The 15,872-nt window shown below is 46.6% G+C and overlaps 1 protein-coding gene across 1 annotated transcript in view; it reads left to right on the forward strand.

The window, feature by feature from the left end:
* The first annotated feature begins 4,272 nt into the window (after nt 1–4,272).
* TOX3 (TOX high mobility group box family member 3) overlaps nt 4,273–15,872 on the forward strand; it is a 110,682-nt gene continuing 99,082 nt past the window's right edge. Inside the window, exon 1 of the mRNA XM_063141163.1 lies at nt 4,273–4,374. Coding sequence (XP_062997233.1) covers nt 4,273–4,374 — 102 coding nt within the window. The remainder of the gene's footprint in view (nt 4,375–15,872) is intronic.

The following is a 15,872-nucleotide window of genomic DNA, read 5'->3' on the forward strand; positions in this document are numbered from 1 at the left end:
ATAATTGAATACACATCTGTGCTATTGCAGCTTTCCTTTTCTCAGCCTGGACCATCTATATGCAAGATTCATGCTATTTTCTACTCTAAACGGTGTGGGAAATCCATAATGCACACACAGTGTATGCCCATACCCCTACCATCAGGGCATCCTGCATATGTCCAGTGCAATTGAAGTATACATCATGAGTTGCAGTTGAGTATGTCAACTGACTCCCCTGAAAAATATATATGTTATTTTGCACAGGCACAATTGTCACTTGATGGCTTCAGCATCAAAAGAGTATGAATGAGTGTATGACTGAGCAGTCACAGAGGGAACTTTCATATCATGTCATATCACCTCAGCTACAGTGCTGTTCCATAGAGTACATTCACATTCACATTTATTTATTTATAGAACTTATATCACAGGAATTCCAAGCAGTTTACATAAAAGATACATAAAAAAACCAAACAAAATAAAAACCAATGTAAAACCAGTCATAAATACATTAAAGACTTTACAAAAACAGTAAAACAGAGCATTGTGATTATAAGTCAAGGAAGGCCTGAGTAAACCAGTATGCTTTCAAGAGGCATCTGAAGCTTAGCAGTTTTCACCTCTCAGGCCGTACATGGGAGAGTTTTTCTGACAATGGGTGCCACCACAGAGAAGGCCCACTTATGTGCCGTTACTTGATGACAAGCTGTTGGCATAGGTCGACCCACCTTCAGTTGTGAGTCAGGATGGACAAGCGAAGAGAATTTGGTGGGAGATTCAGGACAGATAAAATGAAGTCCTTCACACAAGGCCTCGTTTAACTATGGAATTTGCTAACACAAGATGTAGCGATGGCCACAAATTTGGATGGATTTAAAAGGGGGGTTAGACAAATTAACAGAGGATAAAGCTATCAATGGCTCCAAGTCCTCCTCCAGTAGCAGAGGCAGTAAGCCTATGCACATTATTTGGTGGGAATCATAAGCGGGAGGGGGCTGTTGCAGTTGCATCCTTAATATAAAGTATTAGATCTGAATGCCCATCATTTGATTTCTCATCCATAGCCCTATTCATATGTTACGGAAATCTGGGAAGCATGGCCAACCTCCATGCATTCCTTAAGATGTCTGAAAGAGCCCCAGATATACAACTGCAGCTGCAGAGGACTCTCTCCAAGTTGGATACCTGATTGTGTAAAGAAAGCTCTCCAGATGTATAGTTGTACATGTGGGGGCTCTTTCAGACATTACAAAGAACCTATGAGGTTGGATGCACACAATACTGCTCCCTGCTTTAAAATGTTCATGCGACTTCCAAGAGAACCAAATAGGATGGACTGGCAACAGAAGGCGTGAACTTAACTCCACCAAAAAATGGAGTGTAGTTAATGAAGCTGATGATGCATCAGATCCAAAGCAACATCGAGGAATATGAAAATTCAGTCAAGGATTCAGTTCTAGCCAGGGATAGTTCACCTGGGCAGGTGGTTGTGAGGCTTCTAGGTGGACATCAGTTTCCCAGAGGACCTTTTCTTCTGTCGCCCCCAGATTGTGGAATGGCCTGCTGGTGGAGATTCATAAAATTAACTCTCTGTGTGATTTTAAAGCAGCTTTAAAGACTAGCCTTTTCTGGCAGGCTTATCCAGATCAATGTAAAATCAAGAATTTTTAAGATGTATTGATTCCTGTTCCAATGTTGTTACCCGCGTCGATCCAAAGGGAGAGGCGGGTAAGAAATAAATTATTATTATTATTATTATTATTATTATTATTATTATTATTATTCGATGGCTACCAATTTGGATGGCTTTAAAAGGGAGTTGGATATATTCAACTTTAAAAGGGAGTTGGATATAAGGAGGTTTGCTTGGCACCTACATTATATGCTTTTAGACACCTTTTTATTCTCCCAGTATTTTAACAGTCTATAACTAAATTTTAGCTTGGTGTTTTAAATTTGTGATTTTGCATTGCTGCTGTTTTTATCTGGTTGAGCTTTTATATTGGATTTTGTACTATGGTTTTATACTGTTGTTTTATACTTCGAATGTTTTTAATTTTTGTGAACCACCCAGAGAGCTCCGGCTATTGGGTGGTATAGAAATGTAATAAATAAATAAATAAATAAATAAATTCCTGGAAGAGAAGGCTATCAATGGCGACTAGCCCTGATGGTTGTGTGCTACCTCCAGTATTCGAGGCAGTAAGCCTGTGTAAACAGTTGCTGGGGAGCATGGGTGGGAGGGTGCTGTTGCACCATGTCCTGCCTTGTTGGTCCCTGGCAGACGGCTGGTTGTCCACTGTGTGAACAGAGTGCTGGACTAGAAGGACCCTCGGTCTGATCCAGCGTGGCTCTTCTTATATTTTTATGTGCAGGTAACAGCATCGCCTCACTTTATTTATTTTATTTTATTTATTTAGAATATTTATATACCGCTCCTCATTGAAAAAATTTCGGAGCGGTGTACAAGGTAAAATGAAAATAAAAACAGAATAAAACAGTTGAAACAAAATTTAAAAAGAAGCAAAACAACAACACAGAAATCCAAGGCTGCATGTTAAAGAAAGGCTTCTTGGAATAAAGATGTTTTCAGGAGGCGCCGAAAGGAGTACAAGGTCGGAGCCTGCCTGACCTCCAGAGGCAGGGAGTTCCACAGGAGGGGGGCCACCACGCTGAAGGCTCTTCCCCTGGTGGATTCCAATCGGAGGACGGATCTATGTGGAACCACCAGGAGCAGGCCCTCGGATGACCTCAGTGACCGGGCAGGTTGGTAGGGGAGAAGGCGCTCTCTCAGGTATCCTGGTCCCAAGTTGTTTAGGGCTTTGTACACAAGTACAAGAACCTTCAACCTGGCCCGGTAGCGAATAGGCAGCCAGTGCAGTTCCCTCAGCAGAGGAGTTCCATGCTGGAAAGGGGCAGCTCCAGACAACAGCCGAGCTGCAGCATTCTGCACTAGCTCCAGCTTCTGGAGCCTGTTTTTGAGGACTGGCAAACTGAGCTGCCGTAGACTGGAAAAGTGGAGGCGTCAGGGAAGTTCCATCTGGGGTGCGTGTCCTGCACGTCCCCACTCACACGTGCGAGGCCCCCTTCATACGCCAGTCAGTCAATCAAGGCATTAGCCCGTCAGTACCGAGAAATTCACCCTTCTGCTTGCCAAACCCCCCCCCCCCCGGGGCCTGGCCATCTCCGGCTGGCGAAAGCACACACGCGCGCGCGCCCTGCCCCTTGTTTGCGCGCGAGGCGACCCTCGCCGGCCCAGAAGAGTGCCAGCTACTGAAGGGGGGGGGCGGTTCGGGGAAGAAGAGAGAGGGGTGGTGGTGGTTGCGGAGAGCGAAGCGACGAGGGGAAAAGAAAGGGAGGTCTTGGAGGTCCCAGCCCCTGTACTCTCCCCTACCCCAGAAGTCCCCATCCCTGGGGGGGGGGGGACGCCCAGCTTGTGGGGCTCCCCCCAGTCCTTGCAGGGAGGGAGGGAGGGAGGGAGCTGCCGACCCCCCCCAGTTCCTTGGCGCCTCTTCCTCTTCTTGCCCCCCCCCCAAGTCGAGGAGTTCGGAGCGGCTTTCTCTGCCCCCCCCTCACACACACAGACTTCCCGAAGAGGGGAGGGGACCTGAGCGCGCCCGCGCGCGCGCGCCCGGCCACCCGCCCGCGCGCCCCGTCGCCGTCCCCTTCTCCTGAGGCGGGCGGGGGGGGGGGAAGAGGAGAGAGAGAGAGAGAGAGAGAGATCGCGAGAGAGCCCGAGCTGCCGCCGCCGCTTCTTTCTCCTCCGAGCCTGGCGCGTGGCTTCTTTGTGTGGTGCAGCCGGTCCTGGAGGCAGGGAGGCGAAACCCCGGGGCTTGCCGTTGGAGGGGGTGGGGAGAGCCCCGAGAAAGGCAGCAGCCCCCCCTGTCCCCAGGACGCCAAAGCGCCCCCTCCCTCCTCCTCCTCCTCCCTCACCTGTACCTCCCTCCCCTCCCCCTCGCTCCTGCTCACCTGCCGCCCTCCCCTCCCCTCCCCTCCCCTCCCGCCTCTCGCATCCCATCCCTTGTTTGTTTTCCCTCCTTCCTCGTCCTCCAGGAAGCCTCTTCGCCTCTCTCCCCTTCGCTGATCCCGTCCCCTCCCCAAAAAACAACTTGATCGACGCGGTGCCCTCCAGACCCACGGCGCTGGGGAAGGTGGATCTATTTCCAGCCGCTCCGAACTTCCCCCCTTTGGACCACAAGGAAGCCCTCCTCCCTCTCCCCTGAACTCTTCTTCCATTCGCCCCCCCCCCCCCGCGACCCGACCCCCTTCCCCACCCGAAACAGCCCCAACATGGATGTAAGATTTTATCCAGCTGCATCTGGAAGCGCTCTTCCCGGGGATCCTTCCAACCTGGACTTTGGCCAGTGTTTGGGTTACTACAACTACAACAAGGTGACTACTTCTTTAATCTCTCTCTCCCCACCCCCAACCCCCCCAGTGCCTTTGTTTCGGGTGATGCTCTGGTTTGTGATATAGTTTCGCTTGTTTCTGACGGGGCTCTAGTTTGTCATAGTTTTATAGAGTTTGGTTTGTTTCCTGGCGCTGCTCTGGGCGGTGCAGACAGATCATTTCAGACCCTGGATTTAATGGTTTTCTTCTCCACCCCACCCTCCCACCCTCTCTCCCCTTTAGGCTGCCATCACTTCAGTTGTGATACGTTAGAACGACAACAGTTAACCTGTTTGCCGATCCGGATTAAAAATAATCATGGCAATACTCTGAGCATGTGCAGATTTGCATGTTGAACTCACCGAAATCATAGCCTCATCGCGTCTGCAGGAATAAAATGGGAGTTTGTTCCCCTTGCCCTGATGCCTTCAGCACCTGCCGCTCTCTGAGTGGCCATTTGGGGGGGGGGTGACCCCCTGGGTTGCAGGGCTACTGGATATTGGCCCCAAGGTCCAACCCTGGCTGCACCTTTGGGTGCTCTAGTTTATCAGAGTTGTAAAGCGGGGATGCAACAAGGAAAAACCAACCAACCACATATTGGAGTAACTTGATCTTAAAACTTTGTTTCCCTGCTGTTTGACTTGGACAGCGATATTTAATCAAAACTTTCCAAACTGTTCTCCCAACACTTTCTCTCTCTCTCCCCCCCCCCCACTTCTCTTTTTCTCTCTGGCATGTACAAACCATCTCTGGCTCCCCCACATCCGCCCCATCCCCGATTTGGAAGGGTAATTCCTTATCATTTCCTCCCAGTTCTTTTGAAATAAGGCACAGTTTCCCTGTCAACACACATTGCATACACACACACACACACACACACACACACACACACACACACACACACAAATGTGCTACTTGCGGCTACTGTTTCATTGGTCGTGAGGGAACTGCTGATGAAGGGAAAGTGTGTGTGTGTGGTGTATCTGGGCAAAAATGGGCTTGTGCAGTTTTTAACGATGTAGTTTTCTGTCTTTCTTGGAAACCTGGAACAATGGACAGTTTTGCTGAGGCTACTAGCAGTACTTTGGGATTTGCAGCCAGGGACCGGCTGCCACTGCTGTCTCATTTTTTGTTTGCTGGTTTGCTTTTTGTAGAGATCAGACCTGAGGTTTTTTCTTTCTTTCTTTTCGGCTCATTTTGTAGATTATGATAAAAAATGCAAAGGTTGCCATAGACTGTGCACCGTTGACGAAACCCCTTCTCCCCTCTTTCCAGTTCTCAGTGGTCCCACTTTTTTCTCCCTCACATTCCACCACTTTGCTAAGCCGTGAACTCAGGTTTTGGTTCTAACAAAGTATGCTTACGTGGAAGTTTTGTTGAAAGCCATGGAGCTTACATTTAAGTAAACGCGTTTAGGATCCAAGTGCCGTTTGGAATGGGGATTAGTTAGGTGGATGTCTGATTCCACAACTACTAATTACGTAAAAGGAAACAAACCTTGCAATTTGACTTGTTAGCTTGCTGGAGAAGTTGTAGTACTGCTTAGCCCTGGGTCTTATTTGCATGGCTGTTGTGGCGGTTATAGATGACAGGGTACATGTAGCAGCCAGAAGGGAAGGACATCCCCTGCAGCTAAATGCATTCGCAAAAATATGTTTCAACCACTGCTAGGCTGCTTTTGCCAACAGCTGGGAAAGAACAGGGAAACACAAACTTAAGAGGGATACCATGACTCATGCTATTCTGAAAGAGACTTGACTGTTTGCATTTCGCTGTGTCAATAGCACACTGAGTTATTAGCTCTGAGCCTTCATACGTGTATATAAAGACCCCTTTCTCAGCCAGTTTTCCCCTCTCTATGCTGTGTTTGTCCAACCTCTGGGGTCCCTTGTGAGGTACTGCCTGAGATGCTTAGGGGGAAAAAGAAAGAAAGATGGTATGCAGACAGCTAACTGAGAGTTGGGATGGTGATGATGATAGTGATTATCTAGACAAAAGTTTGAGCAAAAGGAAAGCCAGTTGAGGGTGGGGTGGGGGGAAATGGGATTTTCAAAAATACATCTGAGGCTGTTGTCAGAAGTTTCTCATTTGAAAATGGCTGTGTGGGAGAATGTCACACTTCAAGCAAAGTCTTGTTTAAGAAGGCTCTAAAGTTGAATGTGCTTGGCTGGGCAGGGTGGTCACGTTTGATGAAAGCTCATGTTGGCCTTGTCCTGTCTAGCCAAAATGTGCATATGCCTTTTCACCAGGTGATATCGAACGGCTCCTGGATATCGCATTCCTGCGCATGCTCTCGGGGAAATGCAAGGCTGAGAGTATAAGCATGCTTCTGTGTTGATAGCATGAAAAAAGAGAGAGAGGAGGGGCTCTAAATACAAATTAGGGGATAGACTGTAGCTGCTAGAGCATCAGCTTGAGATTTAAGTTTTTTTTTTTTAATATACTTTGAACAACTGCACTATCATTTGTTAGGGCAGCCAAATGTATAAAGTTCAATTAGAGTGCAGCTCAATGCTTGCTGTCATTTGTATTAATTCAATCCCATCTGTTGTACACTATATCCTAGGAGCATTTTGCTGTGGGCATTTATTTTCAGTGATGATGAAAAAAATCCTTGTAAACAATTGGTTGTGTGCTGTTTGTTTGGTTTTATAAATGCGAATAGCTCCAAAATTAGAAGTTTGTGGAGGCAAAACATTTCCCAATGTATTATCTTTGTCGTGGTGAGGAAGGAAGGTGGGGAACAGCGATCAGATCTGATTCCTTAGGACATCACTCTCCCTTTTGACCTATTAGGAATCTGTTTCACTTTTTTTGCACCTTTACAAATGACGTTTGTATGCCAACTTGCACCCATGATGAGAGATGGAAATGATTTGGGCTGTAGTCCTAAACACAATAGGAAATAAGGACGGTTGAAATCAATAACCTTTACAAGAGAATGTGCTTAGGATCAAGATGTCAAGACTATGACATTCATGGCACTTTTTAGAGCGAGCCTGTTAACCTATGGGGCTACTCCACAGTAAGACATTTGAAGACTGTGGTTACAGATCTCGTTATGCAGTTTTAAAGCTGGCTGGTTGGCCAAAGACTTCCTCAAATGAATCTTGTTTCTTTCTTTTGCTGATGTCATCCACGCCGCTCCTGGTTGCTTTGTCATCTAATATTGAATTGCATTTGTGTACTGATGCACCTATTTTTTTGCATTGTATTTGTGAATTTTTGCATACATCGTCCTGTGCTGATACTCACGAGGTTGCCCTGTGTATCCACTGTACTTAACAATGTTGTGGCAATGTTAGTACTCACATGTTTTTGTTGAATCTGCGTCTAACGCAATAACATGGTATGTCTTGCCTAGCTTAAAGCCAACAACCTGGAGCCACATCTAATAGGAAATATAGTCTTCTATATACGGTTGAATACAATGACCAATAACTCAAAATACATCATTTGTGTGTCTATTATTGCTCATAGGTTACAGTCCTTTGCCACTTCAGAATAATATGAATTTAATGGGATTTATTTAGAGCAAATGATGCGAACTTTAAGACCATATAATTGCATGCTGTATCATACTCTGTGTCTGTGGTTATGAACTGATTGATGTTTGGGAACTTGTGGGTTGTGCAGTATTAAGCCAAGTTGACTGGGGATGATGGGAACTGCAGTGAAACACATCCAGAGGGCACGTTTGCTGTGGAGTGACTGATTTGAGAAGTTCACTCTTACAGATCAAACTGCAAACCAGGAGAGTCCCTTTAGGACTGGTGCTTAAATACATTTCAAGTAAATACATTTGTCTCAATTCAATAGGAGAGATTCACAAGATAGATCCTCCTTTTCTTCCTCCCGTGTAAAACATACAGCAGGATAAAAATAAAAAAATGAGGATGCTGCTTTATGTCAAAAAACACACACATCCAGCCCTGTGCTGTTTACTCTGACAATGGCTGTTCTGTGTCTCAAGCAGTCCTTTTTCACATCAACGTCTGCTTGATTCTTCTCACTGGAAATGCCAGGGACCAAGCCTCAGACCTTCTGCATGAAAATCATTTGCTCTACCCATGCTGTACAGTCCCCACCCCACCCCAACACACACTGTGTGGAGCAGCTGAGAACGTTCCCTCCTGTAAGGTGCTCTTGCGGTGTGTATCCTTACATTGTGGAACACCCTTTTGAAGCAGGGCCAGCACAATCCATTGCACCACCTGAAGTGGGAGGAGCTGCTGCCACCCTCCAGCTCTTCATCCCCATGTCATAGAATCAGAATCATAGAATAGTAGAGTTGGAAGGGACCTATAAGGCCATCAAGTCCAACCCCCTGCTCAATGGAGGAATCCACCGTAAAGCATACCTGACTCCGCCTGTTTCTTGAAGGCCTCTAGTGTGGGAGAGCCCATGACCTCCCCAGGTAACTGGTTCCATTGTAATACCGCTCTCACAGTCAGGAAGCTTTTCCTGATGTCCAGCCAGAATCTGGCTTCCTGTAACTTGAGCCCGTTATTCCATGTCCTTTGGTTGTTGTTGTTGTTGCTGCATCAGTGGTGGCACTGTGTGCAATCTCACCAGTGCATGTATGCCTGCTTCTCTGCTGCAGCAGTGGGTGAGCAGGCCAACCAGCCAAGGAAGCGCAAAAGCGGTGGTGGCACCATGCCCAGCAGCAAGTCAAAGAGGGAGTGCCAAAAGCATTGGTGGTAGTGATGGCCACCAATCTGGATGGCTTTAAAAATGGGTTGGATAAATTCCTGGAGGAGAAGGCTATCAATGGCTCCTAGCCTTGATGGTTATGTGCTACCTCCAGTATCCGAGGCAATAGGCCTGTGTGCACCAGTTGCTGGGGAACATGGGTGGGAGGGTGCTGTTGCACCACGTCCTGCTGTGTTGGTTCCTTGTTGACGGCTGGTCAGCCACTGTGTGACCAGAGTGCTGGACTAGGTGGACCCTCAGTCTGATCCAGCATCAGGGCACTTCCTATGTTCTTATGTAGCATGGCGGTGATGACAGGGGTGAAGAGTGGCCCAATAGCAGCAAGGCAAACAGTGAGCAGACATCAGTCCGTTGGTTTCTGTTCACCACTCTGCCGCAAAGATCATCTTCTTGGCTCGCCGCTCTGACCATGTTACTCCGCTTCTGAAATCTCTTCATTGGCTTCCAATTCACCTCAGAATCCAATATAAACTTCTCCTGTTAACCTTCAAAGCTTTTCACTGTCTAGCTCCTTCCTATCTCTCCTCTCTCATCTCACACTATTGCCCCGCTCGTGCTCTTCGCTCCTCTGATGCCATGTTTCTCGCCTGCCCAAGGGCCTCTACTTCCCTTGCTCGGCTTCGTCCATTTTCTTCTGCTGCCCCTTATGCCTGGAACGCTCTTCCAGAACATTTGAGAACTACAAGTTCAACCACAGCTTTTAAAGCTCAGCTAAAAACTTTTCTTTTTCCTAAAGCTTTTAAAACTTGATTTTGTTCTGAATTTATACTGTTAGTTTTACCCTACCCAGTGCCTGTTTACCCTACCCTGCGCCTGTTTGCATTCTCTTCCCCTCCTTATTGTTTTACTATGATTTTATTAGATTGTAAGCCTATGCGGCAGGGCCTTGCTATTTACTGTTTTACTCTGTACAGCACCATGTACATTGATGGTGCTATATAAATAAATAATAATAATAATAATAATAATAATAATAATAATAATAATAATCTGAAGCAAGGGTTTCACTGTGCCTCATGAGATGAGAAGGGTGGCATATAAATCTATAAAACAACTGAAGGAGGGGAAGGAGAGAAAGAGAGGTGGTATTGGGCTTCAGAAATGTCCCCTTCCACCACAAGAGATGATCTGTTGAGTGATAATAGTAATGATGCTTAAATGCAACAGAAATGTTGGTGCCCTGTTCACTTGGTCTGCAATGCTGTGACTACATTGCTCTTCTTTTTTTGGAACATGATTCATCTTTGTTAGTATGCATACTATACACACGCACACTCGCACATACACACACAACTGGACTGATCTGGAAAAGACGGTGTGTGTGTGTGTGTGTGTGTGTGTGTGTGACATAAGCTAAATTATTGTATGCTAGGGCACATTTCTTCCATAAATAGACCTATTTCAGAGAGGGGGAAAAGTAATATATATGGTGTTTCACAAGACAAGACACAGCAAATGAGTTTTGCAGCTGCAGTATCTAAAATGTTCAATGCAAACACTACAGTTGGGTAAATAGATGGTGGAGATAAAAGGAGGAGCAGATGGCCAACGGGTGTTTGTGTATCTTGCAGTGCAAAGCTTGGCTATATAGGTACACTGCTGTGACCCTTTACCTGCATGTTTGCTATAACCAGGAAGGGCAACTTAATTTCTTCTAGTTTCCTGACAATGGAGCTTGCCTGCACCCTGAGCCTGTTTAAGATGGAGAGCAGCAGTTTCTCTCTGTGTACCATTGTCTCTTGGGGGTTGCCCTGCATTCAGCCATATAGTTTAGTGCCACTGCAGATGTGTAGTCCAACACTTCCCGAAATAAACAATTACGGCTGATCTAAAAGTAAGGGGCAGTTTTCATGAACAGTTTCAGCCATGGTAGAAAAAACATGTGTGTGTGTGTGTGTGTGTGTGTGTGTTGGAAACATTGAAAGGCTCAAAGGCTTTCACCCTGTTCAGATGACACGCTAAGCCATGGTGATGATCTAAACATTATGGTTTAGCATGTCATGTGAACCATTCCTAACCGTGGAGGCTACATAACCACAGTTTAAACGCCTTCACTAACTCTTTTTGTTCGTTAGCTTTTTCAGTGAACTTTTATTTGGTTCTTCCTTATTTATATATTAAAAGGTGCTTTATATATAGTTTCCCCCCCACAAAACGCTTCTAGAACTATAGCTTCAAGTCGATTGTTTTCAAACTGTGTTGTGGGAAATGTTGGGTTTCTTTGGAGATCTGTACCAGAGGATCTCCAATGAGACAATCAGTAAGAGTGCAGTAGCTTTGCTAGAAGACCACTGTCCATCACTACTGAAAGGAGTGGGAAGGTTGCTTAGCAGCGGTGTGCAGGCACTGCAGTGCAGAAACTCCCAGGTTTGGAGGAACTGGAATCTCCACTCAAAAGACCTGCACCTAAGATGCTTACCACTCACTGTCAGTTAGAGTAGACAATGTTGAGCTAAATGAACAAGTACTCTGACATAGTATAACATAATTTCCTATGTTTTTTGAAGGAAGGGTTATAACTCAATGGTAGAGCATATGCTTTGCATGAAAAGCAAGGATGCAGAACCTCTGACCTGGGGGTCAAGTCTGGCCATCCAGGGGTCTCTGTCTAACCCTTTGGTATCCTCAGAAGGCCCCACCTCTTCTCCCCAACCACCCATTTGCTGGTGGTTTCCAGCTTCTGGGCAGTTTTCCCCCAAGTGCCAATTGTTTGGTGGATTCCCACCTTTGGTGCAGTTTCTCTCCCCCCCCCCCCCCGCATTCTAAAAGTTGTAAATGCCTGTCTTAAGGCTTCGTTCCTGGAGATAAGAGCTTTAAGCTAAAATATGTTGGTGTTTTTGGTCCCACTTCTTTTGACTTCAGCCTCTCTCACTACTAAAAACTGGCCCTTGAGAGCTTCTCTGAAAATGAATTTGGCCCTCATGCAGAAAGATGTTCAACACCCCTGGTGCAGCCTTTACTGAGCTGGATGGACCAATGGACTCACACATGATGAGGCTACTTCTTGTGTTCCAATTAATCTTCCCTGAAATGTACAGATTGCAGAGGACTGTTAGATGTATTCTATGCTGCACTCTTCGTTCACACAAGTCCAGTGGCTTACGAATACTAGAACCTAGAATACTTCCTAGCGTCATGCAGCAATTCATCAGCAGACAACTTGATGTAGAAAAGGTTCCCCCTGAAGATAGAATGCTTGGGAAACACTGGATCACTTCAGACAACACGTTTCTCTATGGTGGTTTTAGAACTCCACGGTGGTTTTTACACCACTGTTGAGCAATGTATTGTCTGGTGGGACTCCACGGTGGAGTGTTGTTGTTTTTTAAAGAAATACTCCATGCAGAATAGCCACACTGTGCAGAGTTCCTGCACAACTGTTGTGTTGTGTATGTTGTGTGAAAGGCTCCGTGGAGTTTTCTAGTGTGTTGAGTTGACTTTTCCCACTGGCTACAGAGTTACCTGTCACACAACGGTGGAGTTAGAACATGTGAGGGGAGTGTCCTCTAAAAACTCAACTGTTGAGTGGAGTTTCACACTGCGTTGACTAACGTGTTGTCTGAACTGAGCCACTGTTTTAAGTCAATCCCACTTTGTTTTCTTTGCTAAAAAGGTCTATGGTATTCAGCTGAAATTCTGGCTTTTTTTGGGGGGGGGGGGCTATTCTGTGAAGTTCTGCAGTTAGCTAAGGAGATAACTGCAAGCTCCCTTTATGTCCTAACACGAAGAAAGCTGGCAACTATTTTGTGTTAAGCTAATTTACCTTAGGGAAAATGCCACAAATATTTATGATGCAAACAAGACACCTGGGATCCTGGAAAACCGCTGTGCACTTGGTAACTAGGTGTTGGTTACTAGGTATTTCTAATGTCTTTGAGTAGAAAGAGCATCCGCTGCAGGAAGTTGACTTTGTTAAATCAACGGGAAGCTACTTAAATATACTGAGAAGAATGCCAGTGTATGTAGCTGTTACTTAAGGGCTCCTAAAGGTTTCTGTGTAATAGAGAAATTAGCTATCAGAGCACACAATGCCCTGGGGTAACAGCTACTGCAAACGTGCAAGAACTGCAACTCTACACTACTCCATTGGCTATTATATTAGGTAACAGCTATTACACAACAATGGCAAACCTTCTGGCTTACCCACAGACATCCTCAACTAGCTACATTTAATGTGATAGTGCTTGGGCAGGCTGGATGGTCTGTGGTAGTTAAACCTCAACATATTAGATCATGTGAAAACACAGTGTGCACACATACCCCCCCAAAAAAGTCATTCGTTTTTACGAATAACTTTGGGCTGGTTCTTCATGATTTGTTTTGACACGGTGCTGAGCTGCAGGAGCATAGGAGGTAATCTGATGTTTACAGTTTTGAGAACATGGCCTTAGCCAGACCTAAGGATTATCCCAGGCAAATGGAGGGGTCATTCCTGCCTGCTCCCAGGATCCCATGTGTGTCATTTGGATGCACAGGGATGATCCCGAGACAATCCTGGGATATAGGTCTGGTCTAGCCATGGCCTAAGTGTCTTCCTTTTAACCCAGCTTATTCCTATGAGATTGAGCTGTTTTAAGTTGGCTTACTCTAATGTTATGATTTCTGTTTTCATTTTGTTTCATGATTGTTTTTTTTGTTGTTCTAATTACTTTAAACTTTGACAGACGCCATGGCTAGACGGGGCGATATCCTGGGGATCGTCCTGTGATCATCCCACACGACGCACAGGGCATCCTGGGAGCAGGGAGGAATGATCTCTCCCTTTCCCCGGGACATTGCCCTACCCATTCATTTCGATTTTTCTGCAGTCTTGGGATGATCCCGAGACTGCAGAACATGTAGCCCGCCATTGCGGTTTTTCCCTGGCTCCTCATGAGTAACTCGAGGAGCTGGGAACCAGGCATGGGGCACAAAGCTCCTCAGGATCTCTGTGCCCATTGGGGGTGGGGTGGGGGGGGAGCATGAGTTTTTTTTTTTAAAAAAAAAACGTATGATTTCGGTGGAGTACTCGTGCGCTCCTTTTCCTTTAAGAAAACGAAATTCAAAATGGCGGCCGCGATGTTGCCTGCCATGTGTAGACAAGGGTGACGATCTCGCGATCATAAAATTGTGAGATCGTCGCCCTCCACCCTCCTCGTCTAGCCATGGCCTTAGTCTTAACTGCTTTGAATATGCTTGATAGTAAACCCTGACAGAAATCTATTAAACTGGTTGATCAATTAAGCCATCTCTTGATGAAATTTATTGGTTGAAACACCACAAAACTAGCTAGATGTCCTACATTAGGGATGGGGAATGTATGTTGTTGGACTTCCAATATCCCTGACCATTGGTCATGCTGTCTGAGATTGATGGAATCCAACAACACCTGGAGGTGAACAGGCTTCCCATTTGCATTCTACGTGAAACAGAATCTCCGATTGCTTGTTGGCAACTGTATTTCATGTGTGTACAGTAGCTATTTTGGGAAGGGCTTGGTTTTGTGAAGCCAATATGAGTTGGCTTTTGGCTTAGGGCTTTGCTAGACCTACCTGTTAATCCGGTGGGGAGTAGGGGTGAGCCCGCACTGCAGCTAGCGCGGGCTGTCACCCCAGTCTACATGTGACATGCGACGGGGTAAGGGTAAGCCCTGTCGCGTTGGCCATTTTAAAAAAAAACTTTAAAGGACCATGTGCGCAGGAGTACACCAACAACAAGGTAGGTCTTTTTTTTTTTAAAAAAAAGGGTTCCCCACTCCCCCTGCCCCCGATTCCCCCCCAAATGTCTGACGACCCCCCGCTCCCCCGATTGCTCGCCTGCCCACTCTCTCGCCATGTCCGATCCCCTGCCTGCCCACCCCGCTAGCTCACCCACTCGCCCGCCCGTCATGTCCGGTGCCCCCTCTGCCCCCCCCAGCCATGATCTCCGATCCCCCTGGGCCACAATCTCCCCACCCTGGCTCCGCTCTTTCCCCCATCTCTCCCACCGGGTCTGCTCTTCCCCCTCTGGCCCCCATCTCTCCCCCCCACGATCCCCCCCCCAGCCCTATGGAGCGCTGTGCCCAGTGCACGGCTTCTTCCGGCTACTCACGAGTAAGCTGTGTAGCCGGGAAAAGCTGCAGAACCGGCTAGACCTTCCGCAGCCCCAGGTTCAGCCCGGGGCTGTGGAAATACCGGGCCACAACCGGTGCCGGTTATCCCAGGCCAAGGGAGGGTTTAGCCCGGGCTGACCCCGGAATCCTCTGTGCATCATCTGGACACACAGGGGTGAGCCCGGGTATCAGCCCAGGCTAAACCCTCGTCTAGCAACGGCCTTAGTCTTATGAATCCTCTGATAAGTATCCATTGCAGCCCACTATTTCCAGGCTCCAATTTGTCTAGGATAAGGTGCATTAGTAGCCTTTGCAATGTTTCTACAAACATTTTGAACTTTGTGTTATGGGACAGATAGGCATTGTTTCTGCTGTAATATTCCATCTCTCTGGGCAGAATGGTCTCCTCTTGACAAAAGGGCTGAAGCTTGGTTCAGGCAAGGTTCCATGGTCAGCTGGTGAGTTTCATGGCCGGGTTGGTTTTAGAATCAGGTCTCCCTGATCCTAGCCTGACATCCTAACCACTACACTAGACTGGCTGTCAGTAGCTAATGGATTTGAGAACAATTAAGCTAGCATATGCACACCACTGAACTTCTGTCCAGCAGCAAAAAGATTTTCTATGTTGCTAAAAATGGATTATGAAGAATGAAGGGATGTGTACAAACCCAACCAAGAACAGCATGGTATAATGTAGGCTCTGGGGGGACTTGACACA

This window comes from Elgaria multicarinata, chromosome 14 (genome assembly GCF_023053635.1).
Source record: "Elgaria multicarinata webbii isolate HBS135686 ecotype San Diego chromosome 14, rElgMul1.1.pri, whole genome shotgun sequence".
NCBI lineage: Eukaryota > Metazoa > Chordata > Lepidosauria > Squamata > Anguidae > Elgaria > Elgaria multicarinata.